This window comes from Papaver somniferum, chromosome 6, assembly GCF_003573695.1.
Source record: "Papaver somniferum cultivar HN1 chromosome 6, ASM357369v1, whole genome shotgun sequence".
In the NCBI taxonomy this organism is placed as follows: Eukaryota; Viridiplantae; Streptophyta; class Magnoliopsida; order Ranunculales; family Papaveraceae; genus Papaver; species Papaver somniferum.
The window spans coordinates 67,763,411-67,781,896 of NC_039363.1; the positions used below are offsets into that span (position 1 = coordinate 67,763,411).

The following is an 18,486-nucleotide window of genomic DNA, read 5'->3' on the forward strand; positions in this document are numbered from 1 at the left end:
TCAAACTGAAGTTAAACTTTCAAGGGATAGATAATATTTTCAAACATATCTAAGAAAAATTTTACAAATGGTGACAAAACCCATGATACTTCAGTTTTATTATAAATGCAAAGAGGATAAAAGGCTGCATTCAAATCTAGAGGTTAGTAAAATAATGTATTTAATTAGATAATAATTAAGAATGAGGTTTTACATTATCACTCTCAGCTTTGTACTATTACGAGAAATGTATGTCAACACTGGAGACTATACATGTCTTTCATTAAGATCATAACTAAAAAAACATATATGTAATTGTTATAGATTACATGCCTCTGACTTTGATTGGTGCTTTTATAAGTTATTTCAAAGTGTTATACCATTGTTCGGTTAAACCTACTAAGCGTTGGTATGTCAAGTTTGGTTGTCAAATTTAGTTCCAAAACTCGAGGTCGTTTGATTTATGCGGAATATAAGAAGAGAACGTGAAGTGAGGAGAAAAGTTCAATATTTAAAAGTTTCTACAGAAATACAAAGAAACATGTACTTCTTTGAAAAATCCAAGACAATCTTAATAGCAGCTGCAACACTGACTATGGCAATTCAAATAATGTTGTATAAGTTAGCTTCAGGGAGGTTGTGGTGAATAATAGGCTAAAATCCCGAACTTGAATATAAGAGGACAAAATGCCTTTGGTAAATAACTTATCATTAAGGATTTGATCAATATTTATAAACTCATAACTCGAACTATCGTAAGAACTAAGATAATCTACATGTTCAAATATAGTTTGTTAGACAGTTGATTTTTGGTATAGGATTTGAATGGAGATGTATACCTTTTTAAGGTGTCAATGGAACCAGTAAGGACAATTAACAATATGAGATTGCAATGAACAAAAAAAATTCGATCGGAAGCTTGGTGTCAAATCCATTTATGTTTTCTTTTGAGTTAAACTTATGGGTTTAAGCTTGTAACAACAAATGAAGCTTATTGGAGGAGCTTGGTGGCCTAACAAATGCATAATCTCCTTGTGATTCCAAATATAGGTTTTTTGAAGGGATGTATCTGAAATTAGAATGTGCAATAATGAAGCTTGGTGTGTGATAGGGAACATGATGAATGCATTTAAAACAGATGCTGAAAGAAATGAAGAGGGTGCAGATCCAAGAAACAAGAATTTTTTATATGACTCTATTGCGGATGAGAAGTTGGTGGACCTATCTTTAAATGAGGGTTCTTATACATGGTTTGACAATCATGAGGGTCCATTATTCTGCAGATTGGATAAATTTTTATGCTTTGTTCTTCTATTGATTCTCATTTCAAGAATTCAACTCAAATTGCATTGATAAAGAATATATCAGATCATAACCCTTTGTTAAAATTATCTCCCAATATATCTTGTAAGTCAAACTTTAATGTGGAACATCAGTGGCATAAAGATTTCTACAGGAAGGTGGAAACCTGGTGAAATGTTAAGAGCTTTTCTGGCACTCCAAGTTATATTTATTTTAGAAAACAACAAAACTTGAAATTTTTCTTGAAAGCCTGGGGTAGAATTTTTTTTGAAAATTTTAAAAAGGAAGAGAATGAGCTAAAGAATAGTATTAGTATACTGACTATTTTCTTGAGGAATCATATGTTTTTTCAAATTCTCAACTTGTTGAGAGGACTCAAACTGAAGTGAATCTTTCAAGGGCTAGAATATCTTTTCGAACACAGCTAAGCCAAAATTTACAGATCGTGAAAGAAACACTCAATACATCAATTTTAATGTTAATACAAAGAGGATAAGAAGCTGTATTTTAAAGCTAGAGGTTAATGAGGTGGTGTATTCCATCTGAAAGTGATTAAAAATTTGATTATACAGTGCTACTCTCAGCTCTTTACTAGTACGATCAATATATGTACACATTGGATTAAACATGTCTTTATTTAAGCATATACGTACAAAAAATGAATCTACAATTGTTAAAGACTATACATGCCTCCAATTTTATTGGAGCTTTTATTAAGTTAGCTAAAAGTGTTAAGAGCATTAATGTTCAATTGAATCCACTAAGCGTTGGCATGTCAAGTTTGGTTGCCAAATTTAGTTCTAAAATAGAAGTTACTTGATTTGATTACTAGAGTGAATTTTGTTAGGTTAGACTAGGAATTTAGAAATATTCAGACAAGGTTTTTCTACTCATGGACGTAATGGAGTCTTAAAAACAATGAAGATATCATGCTTCAGCTAAGTTAGTAACAACATACTTGACTTGCTTCGGTATAGCTTGTTTACTGAGATTGATTATTTCGATATCACTATCTCGGTTTGATCTTTGACCTAAGAAATTTATATTTATTGAACGAACGATCCTTTACTCTACATTATCTCTGAACTAAATCTTGATTTAGGAGATTGATAATTGACTTTATTACCGAACAAATTTAGTCATTTGTTGTTTCAGGTTCCAATCCAAAGGAATTCAAATTGGAAGCCTTCATGGTAGGTGAAGCAACTCAAGATAGTTGACTCTGTCTTGGGATTCACGTACGTAAGACGGATGGGTTATAGGCGTAGGGATATTAAAGGAACTGAGTAACGAATGAGTGTTTACTTGGTCTCAACTATAGGAAGTTGGGGTTGTCAATTTGTGTGGCCGCTTAACTATGAGAATATTCAAAATTTGACTAAGTCTCGAGGTTTTTCTGCCGGGCAGTTTTCCTCGTTAACAAAATATTGTGTGTACATAACTTTCCATATTATAATTATTGTTATACTTATAATTAAATAATTGTACTTATATGTTAAGCCCCTTGGTGCAATCCCTAGTTAGTTTTTGTTATGAACTTTAACTATATACCAAGTTACATCTTGTTGAAGTAAGTCCTTGATCATTATTGTTTTGACAGAATTGCACTAGGTGTGTCTGTCGAGGTTAATATCGAAAAGATTGTGGTGTAATTTTTATCCTCGTCATTTCACAAAGGTACTAGCATAGAGGATAAAGGTGGTGATGCCAACTCTTATTGTTAATGCTCAAGGGGCTTTCACTAGGGATGCACATGGGTCGGTTTGGGTCGGTTTTGGCCTCACCCACCACCCAACCCACTGATGGCGGGTAACAGAAGTTGTCACCCGCAACCGACCCAACATCACAATGGGTCGGTTTTCACCCGACCCACATTACGGCGGGTTTGGTCGGGTGGGTGGTGGGTTACCCACCATAAAATAAAATGACATTACATAATAAAGTTGATGCAAAGTTGCAAACTCCAAAATTGATAAAGCTAACAGTAAAAAGGAACAGAGTTCAATTGTTCAAAGCTCAAAAGATAAAAGAGTGCATTACTATTGAGTATTGCCTACTATACTAAAGCCTAATATCATATAAAGCGACCAGCAGCGACTCGCTGCAAAGATGTGGATGTTTTACCTCCGAACGTGCTGAAAGCCTGAAATAAAACGAAGTCTGTAAATTAGTTACAGTAACAAAGATGAACTCAGAAAGATCAAGCTACTGACAATGACCCTTGGCGTCATTACCTTGTCTAAGCCAATAGGAATCAATCATCTATGACGATGGAAGAAGCAGCAAGGTCACCGAATAGCTCTGCAAGCGAAATGAACAATTAGAATGAATGAAAGGGTAGATGAATTTCTTGAAACAAGTAAAATAGCTCTGCAAGCAAAGTACCTTTCTACCTCAGATCTCCCATTGTCCTCCACATTACTCAGATTCAAGTCCTTATTGATATACAAGTATAGAACAAGTTATTGTGTGTGTGCAGCATATATGTGTAGTTGCTTATAAAATCAGAATCAGGTTAATCATTAGAGATGCGAGCTTATCTATATGGAGCAGAAGAAGTTACAGACTTGAACGAAGTAGATGAATAGATATTCTTTTCATAATCGAAGAGCAGTACAAGGATTTTTTTTTTTGCTCGCGCGACTGCTCAAGTAGCATTACAACCAACCATAGCGAGACCAAAACCAAATTAAGTAATTTCTTGACAATTAAATTATTCAATAACAGTTATACAAGAAATCTACAAAAATTAGATCCAACATAAAATCTAAGAAAAAGTAGCATTTTAAAACTTCTAATCAACCATTTTGCTACTAAAGAAATACCCTTCAACGTTTGCTGCTTATTGAAACGAATAAACCCGATCAAAATAAAAAGTATCATCCTCATACCTGCGACGATACAAACCATCCTTGTGAACCTCAAAATAGCAATTATTCCCACATATAGGGTCCTCTCTTCTGGCCTTGTATACATGATATCCACCTTGAACAAGGGTTCCTTCTTCAGTATAAAACCACAGATCTGCTGAGGAAACCATGTCACTAATGATTAAAATGTGAAACAGTTTCAAACTTCATTCGGCATAATTATCCATGAGGATAAATAATAATAAGCTAGAACTTATACACATCAAATTGGAAGGAACCACCAGCATTACACAAAACAAACACTACAATAAATTGCATCTTCAGATCTCACTAAATGTAAACCAGCAAGAGTTCACAGACTTCATAGATTCCTATTTCATTTTCGAGGCTGACAATTTTGAATCCTACTCCACCAGTAAAATCTGTATCGACACACCTAATTATTGTTCACCGAAATTCTGATACCCACTTAGGGCACTAATTCATGCCAATTTCATACTCTTATGTATATATCTATCTTTACTAATACCCAATTAGGGCTTGCCAAACTCATACGACTACCTATCAATCTCAACTGAAACTGATGATTCTGTACAAGAGTGAAACAAAGAGATAGGTAAAATTGCCAAAGTACCTGACGGGCTGATATTCTGTAAGCGACTTTAATATCTTTACTTGTAGCAGATTTTGGAATACCAAGTGTTGAATAATAGTCAGCAGCTGCTCTAATCACAATACCACCGAAACGACGTTTACGAGCTGAAGAAAATGATGATGATGATGATGAGAATAAGAATTTATTGTTACTAATGTTCTGATTGTATGAAGAATAAAGAGATTGTAAGGGTTTTTTATGTCTACTACTACTAATAGAGTAATCTGAGTTTCGACCGGATGAAAATAATGTAGGTTTTTGTTCAGAAATTATGAACAAAAATGCGATTAGGGTTCGTTCAGTAATCTTATTTGGAGACCTGTCTGAGAAGGAGAGAAGAGGCCGCGGAAGAGAAGGGTTCGTGAAAAATGCGATTAGGTTAGGTATTTTATTCATCAATTCAACGGCTGTGATAATTCATTCTAGATTAGAATTAGATAATTTAAGGGTCAGGAATCCTATGTTAGTTTTGGGCGGGTGGGTGGGTCCGTTCGGGTGACGGAAGTTTCTACCCGCAACCGACCCAAGATAGGTGGGTTCTGGCGTGCCTCACCCATAGTCGACCCATGCCTAAGTGGGTTGAATCGGGTGTGGGTATTTTTGGTCGGGTACGGGTAGGGTCGGCGGGTTGGGTCGGGTATGTGCAGCCCTAGCTTTCACTAATGACAAATAAATTTTGGATAGCATTTTGGTGAAAAATGAGTGTATAAATACAAACTCAAACAAAAGAGGCATGGTATTCTATGTTATATTGATATGGAAAAGCAATTGCCAATGTCAATTAGAATATTTCTTTTTGTTATTTTGAGGATAAATGGTTTTGGCAACAAACTAATAGATAAGGATTCACGGATGTGTCACTGGTGCTCATTTTTCAGTGTTAGTTAATCCTGAAGCTTCTGAAGGGATAAGACAAGGTGATTCCTTATCAGCTTTGTTATTTCTCTTTGCGGTAGAAATTATTTCTAAACTTCTTAATGAGGCTATTAGAGAGCAATGAATTTGTGGTTTTCAAGTGGCAGATGAAGGCGGGAACATATACCATTTTATATTTACAGTTTGTTGATAATACAATTATATTGTTAAATGCTTCCAAGACTAAGGCTAGGAAACTACATGTTATTTTGATGGTTTTTTTGAAGTGTTAAATAGCTTTAAACTGAACTCAGGGAAGAGTGGAATGACTAGTATAGGGTTCGATGATGAAGTAGTACGAGATTTGGTTTTAAAGTTGTAATGAAAGGTTGACTCACTCCTCCTTTCTTATTTAGGCATGTCATTTGGTGCAACTAGAAGAAGTCTGGCAGTTTAGTTGAGAGAATACAACAAAAGTAGGTTGTCTCACTGGAATACAAATTCCTAAACAAAGCAAAGGGAATTATTTTGATTAAAAGTTGGTGTTGGAAAAAAAAATCTTAATAGAGTAATGAGAAAGTTTTATGAAGGAATAATGATGATAACAAAAAGATGAGTTAGGTTGCTTGGCTGAAAGATTGTAGGCCTAAGAAAAAACATGGCCTTTGCATCAGAAACTTGAGGCTAGTGAATAAGTCTTTATTAGATAAATGGTATTGCAGCCTGTCGGTGCAAATCGTCTTCGATACTCAATTGAAACAATTGTTGAAATGAATATAACTCCTTCAGGATATTTAAATAAATTACAAAAATCAAAACTAAAAAGGAAAACCCTAAAAATATTCTTACGAGCACATGAGATAGTGATCGTTTTATTTGAAAACATAAAAATATGGAATAATATATTCTAATTTGCGTGACAGATCTGAATATTCAGACGGAATCATACAGATAGAAATCAATTCAATAAAAAGTGAAAAAAGAAAATGAGCAGTTAGGTTTTCCTTTTTTGGGTGGTTTAGAGCAAAAAAAGGAGACGTCACCAAAACATTTCGATTTATAGATAACTCGATGAATTTTTGTAATCGATTATCGCATACCTTATTCCCACTGGTTTTCGCTCTGTAACTCTTTTTTTTTTTTACTTCTTTTCTCAGTCAGTTGTCTTCATTAAACGTCTCTCCTTTAACCATTTTCATTGTTTCAAAAACTTTTTAGGTTTATTTTCTTCATGTAAATCATGATTTCTACCCGAGCAAGAAGTTAAGGAATTCCCATGTTTTCCATGGGTCAACAACTAACAAAAAAAAAAAAAAATCTTATTCGAACACCTACATGTGTCTTTCTAGAGGGAACCATTCAATCTCTATCCATCATGTTTCAATTGGATCAATTTTGTTAAGATCTTAGTAAATTGGTTTAGGATATGTATATATATATACGTCACTAATAAATAAAAGTGGATAGCGTATTACTGTTATTCAGATTTCCAACATACAGTTTAAGTAGTTTCCATTAGTCTTAGAGGTTTATTTTGGTGGTGCTGCATTATCACCTAACATATTATCAATGACAGTCTATTTCGATTGCATATATATTACCAATGATGATTTATTTCAACTACATCTTAATAAATTTTTCTGGAAACACCATCAAAATCTCTATCCATCATGTTTCAATTGGATCAATTTTTTTAAGATCTTAGTAAATTGGTTTAGGATATGTATATATATATATATACGTCACTAATAAATAAAAGTGGATAGCGTATTACTGTTATTCAGATTTCCAACACACAGTTTAAGTAGTTTCCATTAGTCCTAGAGGTTTATTTTGGTGGTGTTGCATTATCACCTAACATATTATCAATGACAGTCTATTTCGATTGCATATATATTACCAATGACGATCTATTTCAACTACATCTTAATAAATTTTTCTGGAAACAAGATCAATAATCATCGAAATCAGTTAGAATAACTTAGGCATGTTACTTCCTCTCTATGGAAGCATCTAAATTATGTGATCAACAACTACAATGGTATTGAACCATTAGGAAAAGCATCAGATTCTTTACGGGTCTATGTTGTCAAGTATTTTTCATCATAATTCGTCTTTTAATTTTTTTCCGGTTTCAATTGTATAAATCTTTTACTTTTTTATCTAATACTTTTTATTGATATAATAATATTGTAAGCAGATTTTCATATAAATATTAATACAAATTGGGGTATTTGCCTTTTCCATAAAGGTTTCTTTTTTAATAGATAACTCGTTAGTTACTGCTTTCCTAATTTATTTTTCCTATTTTTGCTGAGAAAACTTTGCTAAAATATAATAATCGGAACGCTGATATATGAAAATGTAAGTGATAACGGTGCAGTGCAGACCGTTATATTTTGAAATACTTTTGAGCGCCACGTATATGATTGATCTGTTATACAGTTATACTAATCCGCATAAAATGGGCTTAAACGGAGATGTAGAAACAAAATTACCAGCTACAAAACCCTAATATTTAAAATGAACTAAAATTAAGGATCTCTTCTCGTCTAAAATTATGTACGAGATAGAGACACAGTAGGTTCTCTGATATCATATTTTGAAGAATGGATGTGATTTTTGAAACCTCAATAGGTAAAGTCTTTACAATTGAAGTGGGTTACTTTGATACAGTTTTGGAAATGAAAGAAAAGATTCATAAATATGAAGGTATTCCAATCTCAAGACAAACCCTAATTCGCAATGGTCAGGTTATGTCAGATAAGCACGATACTGAGTTTTATCAAGTTCTTGAAGGTTCTCGTCTCCATCTTCAAATCGATGCATCTCCTCATCAACAGTATCAACAACCCATGTTGCCAGTTGCGTCGCCCAAGGTAAAGATTGAAGAATCATCATCATCAACATCTTCTTCTACGTCAAGAATCCAACTTCTAATAAAGAATTTAGTATCAAAAAAGCAATTTTCTTTAGGTTTTGATGTAAATGATACGGTTGGTAAATTAAGAGATAAAGTTCATGAAATGGAGCAAGGTATTCCGTGTAGTCGGTTAGCATTGTTTTTATCTAATAATGAACTAATCGATGATAAGAGAACGTTGGGTGATTATGGCATTGTTGATCTTTCTGAAATTACTGTCTCACTGAAAAATTTACCACCTACTTCAATGCCCACGACTACTACAATGTCTGGTGGTAGAGGAGGAGGATGTAGTATGAGTTCAGGTTCGTCACCCGCTTCCAACAAGAGACTGAAGTTAATGGTATTACCAAAATGTGGAACACAAAAAGTTCAAGTAGAAGTGAATGGAAATGATAAGGTTCGAGAATTGAAAAAAGAATTGCAGAAACTGAATCAAAGAGGGGTTCAGTTTAATCTTCCAAGCGATGGGTATTTTTTCATATATAATCAAAATGTTATGGATGAAGATCGTTCTTTCAAGTCACATGAACTTAGACAAGGCGACACAATTGAGATATTCAATGGTAGTGTTACTGGTGGTTCCTAGTAATAGTGATCTAATTGATTGTCAATTCAATTCTTTCCCATGATTTTTAATTGAAGTTATTAAATCAAATGGTGTTTAATTTTTTTAGTATTAATATTATATGGAAGTGGTGGACTTTTTTCCTCATGTTACATTTTTATTTAGTACACCATGGTCCTGTTTGGCCGAGACCGTGGGGCAGAAACACTGCGAAAGCACTGTCTTAGGTTAAACCTACAAAAGAATTGACCTGTAAACTGGATCGAAAGTTTTGAAAGTTGGTGGTACATCATGCACTAATAAGTAATAATACTAATACCACTGAGGTTTAATTCTATGACACTGTTGCTCAATTGAAGTTCAATATTCATTTGCTATGGATGTTACGAGACTGTTTCATCGTTTCAAAGAAATGCAAGATACCCATCATATGTCAGTCTAATCAACATATTCCTGCATTTTAATTAGCGAATTGAACCGGCACATGGCTAGGTGGAATCTCTTAGTCACCATGGTGACTCTGGTTTTCTAAGGCATGCCCATGCCCCTTCATCAGAAATATATTATAGTATGAAATATGTCATTGTTTTTATATTTTCATATTTTTTGATATTAGGATATACTTAAATTGAGAAACTTCGAGCCTTCATGTACATCAATATTATGCGTCATTGAGAAACAATTCTAACACATGGACAAAAAGAAAGTCGCAACATCAAATGTTATTAGCTAAAAAGGTTGAAAAACAAACAGGATAATCAACAGGTGCCATAGGCCTCGATAGACATACAAAGCAGGTGAAATTCCCCGCAGTAGAGTTGTGGAGTTCTCCCACCCATGTGGAGTCAACAAAAATCTACAAGCACACGACTATTTGGTTCGAGGGTGAAAGAGTCAGGGTCCTCAAAGAATATTTATCTAAAAAGTTATTCACACTTCTTCAATTTTAGTTGAAAACAACTTTGCAGTGAACAACAGAATTACAGAACTTTTAATCTCTTTCTGCAAAACTAGATATAAATACTCTCATATCAATTCACTCCAATCAAGTTGTTTTATATAAATTGAAGGATCTGAAGTTGCAATCACCAAGATGAGTTCTACTATGAAGGTTAGAATCACTATAGAAACGGAAGAGTTTCAAAAGTATCCACTGGAAGTATTGTCTACTGACACATTTCTTCAAGTGAAGAAAAAGTTTAAAAAGTTTAACAGGTGTGAAAGTTGGTTGACAGAGTTTCTGGCTTAATGGATTAGAGCTAAGAAACGATTACACCGTCGAATTTTATGAGCTCAAAAACGGAACATCTGTAAGCCTCAGAGTTGCACCTGTACATAAACCAGGACAGAAATTCAAAATTCAAACTATAGTTTATGCTTCTTGTGCTACATCAACTTACTGCATAGATGTACACGACAGCGTTACTGTTGCTCAATTGAAGTTCATGATTTACTGTGCCATGGGCATGCCTATTGCTGGCATGAAACTCTACCACCATGATATCGAAATGGAAGACATGTACAATATATCTGCCTGTTATGTTACTGATGATTCTATAGTTGAAGTATTTCTCGACTAAGCAATGATAGTTGATGAGGTGAAACAGTCAGTAGGTAGTCAATAAGTTGAGTCTTCACTAGAAAGAAATTTTAAGTACTATCAAATTATAATCGGCAATTAGCTTTGTTTTCGAAGATATATCTATATTCACGTATCATTACCTGATTAAGGCATTGTAAGAACCTACAAAGTAAATAACCTTTTATAATACTTGCATATTAATGACTTGAAGAGACTCTGTTAAATCACATTTCTTCCTTCCTTTACTATACAAGATTTTAGGTTATATAATCTCAAAAAAAAAAATTGAAACTAAAATTAGGTAGAATTTCTACTCAGAAAACCCACTTTATTACAAAAAGTAGCAAGCAAAGTAAAAAAACAATCTAATGGCTTGTGATTGATAAATTGCAATTAAGTTCGTAAGACATACCGATGCTAATCCAAGCCTTGAGTAAGTCAGCTCCATGAAACTCGAACCATAGAAATTAGAAACCTCTGACTTCAAGAAGTTCCTAATCAAGTAATCTGTGATTCTGTTTGAGAACAGCATTCTATTTGAGGACAGCATATTTGGTGGTATCAGACGGCCAAACTTCAAAATTAATGAAGGGGAGATGAACCATTTGCTTTCATTATACACATATACTTGCTAGGGGCATGCGCTCCAGCCTGAATGCATAGCTCAACAACTGCAGGAGCATGCCCATAAAAATTGCGCCCCTTATCCAATAATACAAGTGGATCTTGATTCCGCCGCCGCCATACAATCTTCTGAGGGACCAAGTCGTCAACCCGTGCTGTCTTCCAAAAATGGGCTCCTCTCCAAGTTTCATATTTGAACACCCCACAAAGCCTAGCCTTATGCCCAGATGGTCCAACATGAACTTCGTCACAAAACTTGCAAACTTTAGCAGGATAAACCAACAACAACTTCTGCACTCCTTCTCTCATATCCTCCCATGCCTTTAAAGTTTGAACTGCCAAATATGTAAGATCTGAGGGCGAAGTAGACACATCAGAAGACAAACTATCTTTACCAATGGAGTGCAATGTTTGATCAAAGATGTCGGCACCTGCCTGAGAACATAGCTCAAGTACTGCAGGGATGCGATCAAAATCGAATCTTTGATCATGCTTAATTATATCTGGGTACTTGTTTAGATGGAAGGCCTCAACAGGAACAATAATATCATTAAGGGAACCATCAACCCAGTGATGAACCTGGTTCTTGATATGACGCCTGTACCCATGGCATGTTTTAATAAGATGCCCTTCTTTGCCTATGTATAATTCAGGGCAAAACCTGCAAGATTTTTCACTTCAGAAACAGAGACGGGACATACAAAAGCATTTGTACATCAACCACAATCTATCTACCCCAAATTAGTCCTCCCATATGTTTACAACCAAATTTTAACAATTAGAGAAACATAAAATTGTGCATCAGGCAAGTTAAACCCTAATACAGACTGCTGTGTAATCGAGTGTAAATGGTATACAATAATGAACTCATTACTGCACTGCTAGAGCGCACCCAAGGTTATTCAAGATTACGTCTGGGTTTGATTGTTTTTCAGCTATTTTTATCTTAAAACCTAAAGAATGCTCAACTTGTGAAAAAAAAACTAACACTTAAACCAATTTCCAGTGCTCCCAAGTACTAAGCTTCTGATCAATAATGTAAAGTACAAATTCGTTCATCAATTAGCTTATGACTTACTTACAGGCCTTGATAGGGTAATGTCTGAGGAGTGTGGAAACACCTTCGAATAGACGTGCTCGGTTGATAATAACATCTTCAGCAACAGGAATCATACTCTTGACTGGATAGTCATTAGCCCTCTTTTCTATTCTTCTAAGTATCATTGGCCTAAGCTTGTTCCAGTCCAACTTTGAGCTATAACATCGATAACCCTTGATGTAAACGCTGATATCTTCCAAAGTAATTCGCCTCAGTTTTTGCCTCAAAGCCATGAACAATAACAACTGCAACAACTCATCCAAAACAATCTATTAGTGATGTTTAATAAGAATACAAACAGGAAGATGACTCAAGAAAACAAGTAAAAATATGTGAAGCAAATGAAGATGAACAGAAACATGTTTCTTTAGAGCATTTCGTCAAACAGTGAGTGTCAGGTTCTCACTTTTGTGTGTGTGTAGGTTCGCAAAATTTTTAGGGATTTTCTTAAAGCGAACCAAAATCAAACATAAGAACGAGTTTTACTGTTTTAGACAAGGTCACAGATTCACAGCAAATTGTACAGAAAACCCAAATAAAGGAAAATCATTAAGGAACAAAGAAAAGGACAGATTACCCTTTGCTCTTCAAAATTTAATTCTTAAGTGTTTTTCTTAAACCACCTATGAGATGAAATGAAAAACCCTACTCAGATTTATTAAAATTTCATCCCTAAAGCACGGCAAGCGTACTCAGTGCTCTGTAAGTCCAAACAACATCCTTCCTAACCAGTTCATATTAAACTTGAAAAAATACAAGACATGACGAAACATGAAGCTTAAGAAGGTAGAGTTAACATGGTCATTTCTAAAATACGCAAGTATCAATTGGCTCAATAATTTAGAATTGCATGAAGAATTAATTTTTTCAAGGTGGTAAATGTATGTAACCAACAAGATAGACCAATTTCAACCTCACTGGAAAATCATGATGAAGCTATCAGCTCTTGCTGTGAAATGCTTCGGCTAACTTCGTCTGCTAGATCCATGACATGCCGTTTTTTGCATCCTATATAAACCAAACAAGACGTGAGAGTTAACAGAAAAATATAAAACAAAAGGAAACAACCAAAGAAGAAAACGATATCTGAGTTAACAGGTGTTAGAGTGCAAACAAGTAACAACTACTGGAGTACCCTATTGCCATCAGATGCACAGAGTTTCTAAACCCCAAAAGTTTCACTCCCAAACTTCACCAATTAAACCCTAACAAAAATTCAATATTAAGGTGAACCCAATTCATAACACTATCTCAATTGTTCTAATTAATCCCAAAGGCCCAAACCCCCTGTTTAAATGCTCAACAACCAAAATTTCGTAACAATTTAAAATCATTATCCATTGCGCTAGAACTAAATCGGTTCGTTCATACATTCAAATCAAAAACTAAAACAATCAACTTCAAGCAAAAAAAGTAATATGAATTTTTAAGGTTTTAAATTGAAATTACCAATTCGAAATAGAAGGAAGATTTGGAGATGATGATATGAAGACTTCTCTACTTTGGTAAGGTGGTGCCGCACTGCTGCTGGTGTAAGGTTGGTTAAGGTGATGGTGGATTGGATAGTGAAGGAGGAGGTGAGGAGCCTTGCTACTAGGGCTGAACATGGTTTGAGTATTCCACCGGAACCGGACCAAACCGGACCAATTAGAAAGAAACCGAACCGAACCATTTACTAATGGATTGGTTATGGTAATTTTTTTTGAAAACCGATACTATTAGTTCGATTTTGGTTTGATCCCAAAAACCGAACCAAAAACCAATGGAAAACTGGTTATGTTCAACTGTTAGGTTAAAACCTAAGATTTAATCTACACCCTCGTTTTTCTTATCCTTAGTACTAGATTTCTGCACCTAAGATTGGTTATGTTTATGTCTTTTGAATTTGTAATGTTTACGTTTTGAACTGTGATTCTACACTTGAATTATGAACTATGCTTGTGTTAATTAATCTCTGCAGGTAGGTTAAAATTCTACTGTAATTTTTTTCTTTTTTAAGATTTGAATTGTCAGTTTCCGGAAACTGACATACAGTCGGCTTTTCATTAACCCAATGGAACAAACCGAAACCGGCTAAAACCACTAAGAAACCGAACCAATGGTTAATGGTTCGGTGACGGTAATATTTTTTAGAAACCGATAGTATTGGTATTGGTTTGGTTTGGCTGGAAACCGAACCAAAACCGACCATGAACAGCCCTACTTGCTACTGCTTCTTTAGACACAAATGACCGATAATTGGGAGGGCTTGATATCCAAACCTTAATCATAATTGGGCTTACAAGGTTTGAAACTTTCATTTAGAATCATGTTTTCAGGTCTACAGTGTACTCAAAACTAGGGTTGAGCATGGGCCGGTGTGGACCTGTTTTCACCTCGTCCGCCTCCGATCCAATTCATTCTGAATTTCAACTTTGGCATCCACATTCAATTCAGCATTCAATGGATGCATGGATGAAAAGACTGGATGCGATAATCTAATGGATCTTTTTATGATTAAAATTTATAATAGAGAAATAAAATTTGAGATGTAATAGTGTTTTTTTTCTTTCTTTGTTTCCTTGTTGCTCTCAAAAGACAACAACACAATACAATATGTCGAAATATGGATAACTTAGGACCTAACTAGAAAGGGCCTAGCACTGTACAACTCTTTCGCGTTGGCAACTAATATCCAATATACACTGAAATCAAGTCTACTAGAGAACAAATTAAAGTAATGAAAAAGGCGTCTACTATTGGAGTTGGGACTATGGCTAGGGGTGTGCATTTGGGATCGAAAAGAAGCTATCACATCTCACGTTTGACTCTTTGTAAATTTAATGGGTCTGGATGTCCAACGGATTTGATTGCACCTAGGTCCAATCTTTAATTCGTTGGATTACAAAAAGCCCATCCCCATCCAGCCCACTAGTGAAGGTTTGGGTACCAATCCACAGAAATGTGGTTGGGCCGGGTAAAATCTGCGGATTTCGTGCCTAATTTTCACCTTACTCAAAACTGTTGCTCTATTTTTGGATGTGAAAACTATTGTCAGACCCATTTTTCTAGATCTTTTCACCCAGAAACCCAGAGGCAGAAAACTTTATGTGCACCCCTTTTTGGGATTTTAACACCCATATTTTCTGAAATTATGCTTTCTTTTATGTTGGTCTTTGTTACTCATTTTTAGCTTTCAGGTATTTGATTTTCTCTATCGGAGGAGCTAAGAGTTCAATTTGATTTCGAATCAACTGAAAATCTCTCTAGCTAATCTTGTTTCTTTTTCTCAGAGTTAAGAGCGAGAAGAAGAATGAATCTTCCCCAAGTAAGAAGACGTTCTCCATCTCTTTAATCTAATCATAGATTCGATTACCTTCAGTCACTTTTGTTGTTTGCCTGGTTGGTTTTTACGTTCCTTATCTGTTTGCTTGGGTTTTGAATGAAACCCTTTGTCAGTTATCTCATTGTTCGTGTTACTAAGTTTGATTAGAGTCGACGTATTAATTTTTTTTTGTTATTTATCTTATTAGTTTTCATATTTATGTTGAGATATGAACGGACTCATGATACAAATTTGATTTTTTACGTAAACCGATTGAGTGTAAATGGTGTTGTTTGGGTTGAGTTTTGTCTGTTTGTTTCTTTCTGTTTTAGGGGTTGTAGGAATGAATAATATGTAGTGAGGATAATGTTGAGAATTGAATAACATGTTAGGTTTTTTCGAAGCCATAACTTCTCATTTTTTAACAAATGGTTGGAATTAATCTTGTTAAAATATTAGTCTTTGTTGTTCATTTCAAGTTGCCAAGATATACAAATGTTGAGAAGACCCATGATATTCATAAGGTAGAATTAGTTAGTTATTCATGCTTAATTGATATTGAATTATTTATATTTTAAGGTTGATATTATAATTGTTGAGACTGAATCCATATTCTTGTTGTTTTTTCCCTGTATTTGGCACTTGCAAAAGCTATAAGGTAGTTGGCAGTGACGTTTAAGTTGTTTATTTTTATAGGTAATTGTGAACATGTATGTTTTTGTTTGGAATTTTTGATGATATGCATTGGTACCTTAATGCAAATATTTTGTTCATTATTGGCATCTTAATCATCCTGCTAAAAAGTATGTTTTTTCAGTACGTGATTTTTTATTACGGATGTCTTAATTTTTCAGGAGTATGGAATGAAAAAACTGATTTTGCTTTAATTTATTTACAATGGAATTAGCAAGTGTTAAATGACTTGTTTTCTGTATCACTTGTTACAAAGGTATAGTTATACATGGATGTCTATGTTCGATTATAGTTTGAGGGCACTTGCAAACTCAGATGATAAGTTAACTAAGCGTCTCCGTTGCACTTTAATGTTTTTTTACCATTGTCTTGTGTTTGAAAAGGTATATACAAAATCTGGATGTGGAGACTTAATTGCTATAATTACAAAACTTATTACTCTTGTAAATGTAGGGTTTTTTTGTTGTTGGAAATTTCTCCTTTCAATTTCTTATTTTTAAGGTTTTTCTATGTTATCACATGTTCAATCACCAAAATGGTTGAATAGCATGTTATGCAGTCGATTAAATAGATCCAAAATGTATTAGGCAACTACTTTTTTATGTATTTAAAAAGTATACAACTATACAAATGGCTACATAAGTTGTGATACATCTAGAAAAATGGTTGCATATCTTGTTATGCATATGAAAATATTGATGTGTAAAGCATTATGCAGCTGCAACAACGGATGCATAACCTTTTTGAAGCTACAAAAATGGATTCATAAGCTGTTATACATCGAGATATGTAGATATTTTTTATTAGAACTTAAACAAACAAAAAAATGGCTGCATAACTTATGCAGCTGCAAAAATGGCTGCACAACCTGTTACACAACTATAAAAATATATGCATAACCTATCATGCAGTTGAGAAAATTTATGCAACCACTTTTCTGTTAGCACTGAAATCAACCAAAAAATGACTGCATAATCTTACATAACTACAAAAACTAATTATAAACCTAAACTGATTATAAACCTAAATATAACACTTTACTTTAACAAAGATTGACGACTAATTGCTAGATGGGTAGTACTGTAGCATACTTACAGTGGTTGCTGGTTAGAGTGAGGTACAATGGTTGTTTGATATAAACCAAAGGCTTTGAACCAATAGTGATTGCGGATTTTATTGACCCTCTTGATTTTTATCGCGGAAGTTATGATGTTGTTCATGTAAGCTTTGTTGAGAAGGTTAAGATAAATGGATGGTGTATAGCAGGCCTTGTCCTAATCCAGAGGCACATATTATTCGTGATGGTATACATTATTCAGAGGCATCTATCCAATGAATTCATGTACATACACGTTTCTTTTATATGTAATTAATTTCTTTACATCGTATAAACAGTACAAAATTCACGCATATTCATTTAAAGTGAATGAAATTGCAGCACAAACAAAATAAGCATACCCTTTTATTGATTTTTGTCGTTTTGAACCTTAAGATTTTTATTTTCAGCAATTCATTATACCTCGATGGTGTTTGTTAGAGTATTGCTCGGCCGAACTCACAAGTGTTGTTGTTATATCAAGCTTGTTGTCAAATCTGGTTGATCAAAACTATATCTTGATTTCTAGTCTACGACTAGTTATGTCTCGGATTAGGATAGAATTATAGTTGAGAATTATACATCACTGCATTCTACTGTTTGAAGTCAAAGATTATGGAGAGCTTCTTCAACAAAAGGTAAGTGAAGACTGAACCACCTGTTTCTCAAGTTATACTCATCCTTCTATGTATGAGACGATTTCGCATGACTAATTAGACTATTGCAAGCATATCAAGAATTTCGAGTCCAGTTTATCTTGGTTGTTAGTTCTCTAAATATATATGACTAAGCTTAATGAACATTTGTTCATACTTGATGAATTTCGGTTAAGAACAATTTTTTATTCATAATCTAAATCGTGATTCAAGATTACCATTCGAAAATAGCCTGAAACAGTGATATGTGTCATTGATGTTATTCGGGAATATTTCGAAT

At 34.3% G+C, this 18,486-nt stretch overlaps 2 protein-coding genes across 3 annotated transcripts; one reads left to right on the plus strand and one right to left on the minus strand.

Moving 5' to 3' along the window:
* Nucleotides 1-8,266: 8,266 nt before the first annotated feature.
* Nucleotides 8,267-9,250, plus strand: LOC113285747 (ubiquitin domain-containing protein 7SL RNA2-like). The gene has a single exon (XM_026534519.1). It carries the CDS (start codon nucleotides 8,271-8,273, stop codon nucleotides 9,171-9,173), a length of 903 nt encoding a protein of 300 aa, XP_026390304.1. The 5' UTR covers nucleotides 8,267-8,270; the 3' UTR covers nucleotides 9,174-9,250.
* Nucleotides 9,251-10,030: 780 nt separating this feature from the next.
* On the minus strand, nucleotides 10,031-14,025 carry LOC113287864 (APO protein 4, mitochondrial-like). Of its 2 annotated transcripts, XR_003330368.1 has the most exons (5): nucleotides 13,907-14,025; nucleotides 13,371-13,465; nucleotides 12,437-12,702; nucleotides 11,147-12,019; nucleotides 10,031-10,481 (listed from the first exon to the last, which is right to left on the minus strand). XR_003330368.1 is itself a non-coding variant. In XM_026536726.1 (4 exons), the coding sequence occupies exons 3-4, from the start codon at nucleotides 12,688-12,690 to the stop codon at nucleotides 11,317-11,319; spliced, it is 957 nt and encodes a 318-aa protein (XP_026392511.1). In that variant the 5' UTR covers nucleotides 12,691-12,702; nucleotides 13,371-13,465; nucleotides 13,907-14,025; the 3' UTR covers nucleotides 10,950-11,316. The 2 variants fall into 2 exon arrangements, 1 of the variants encoding a protein (XP_026392511.1); XM_026536726.1 differs by lacking the exon at nucleotides 10,031-10,481 and having other exon boundaries at nucleotides 10,950-12,019.
* Between the last annotated feature and the right edge of the window lie 4,461 nt (nucleotides 14,026-18,486).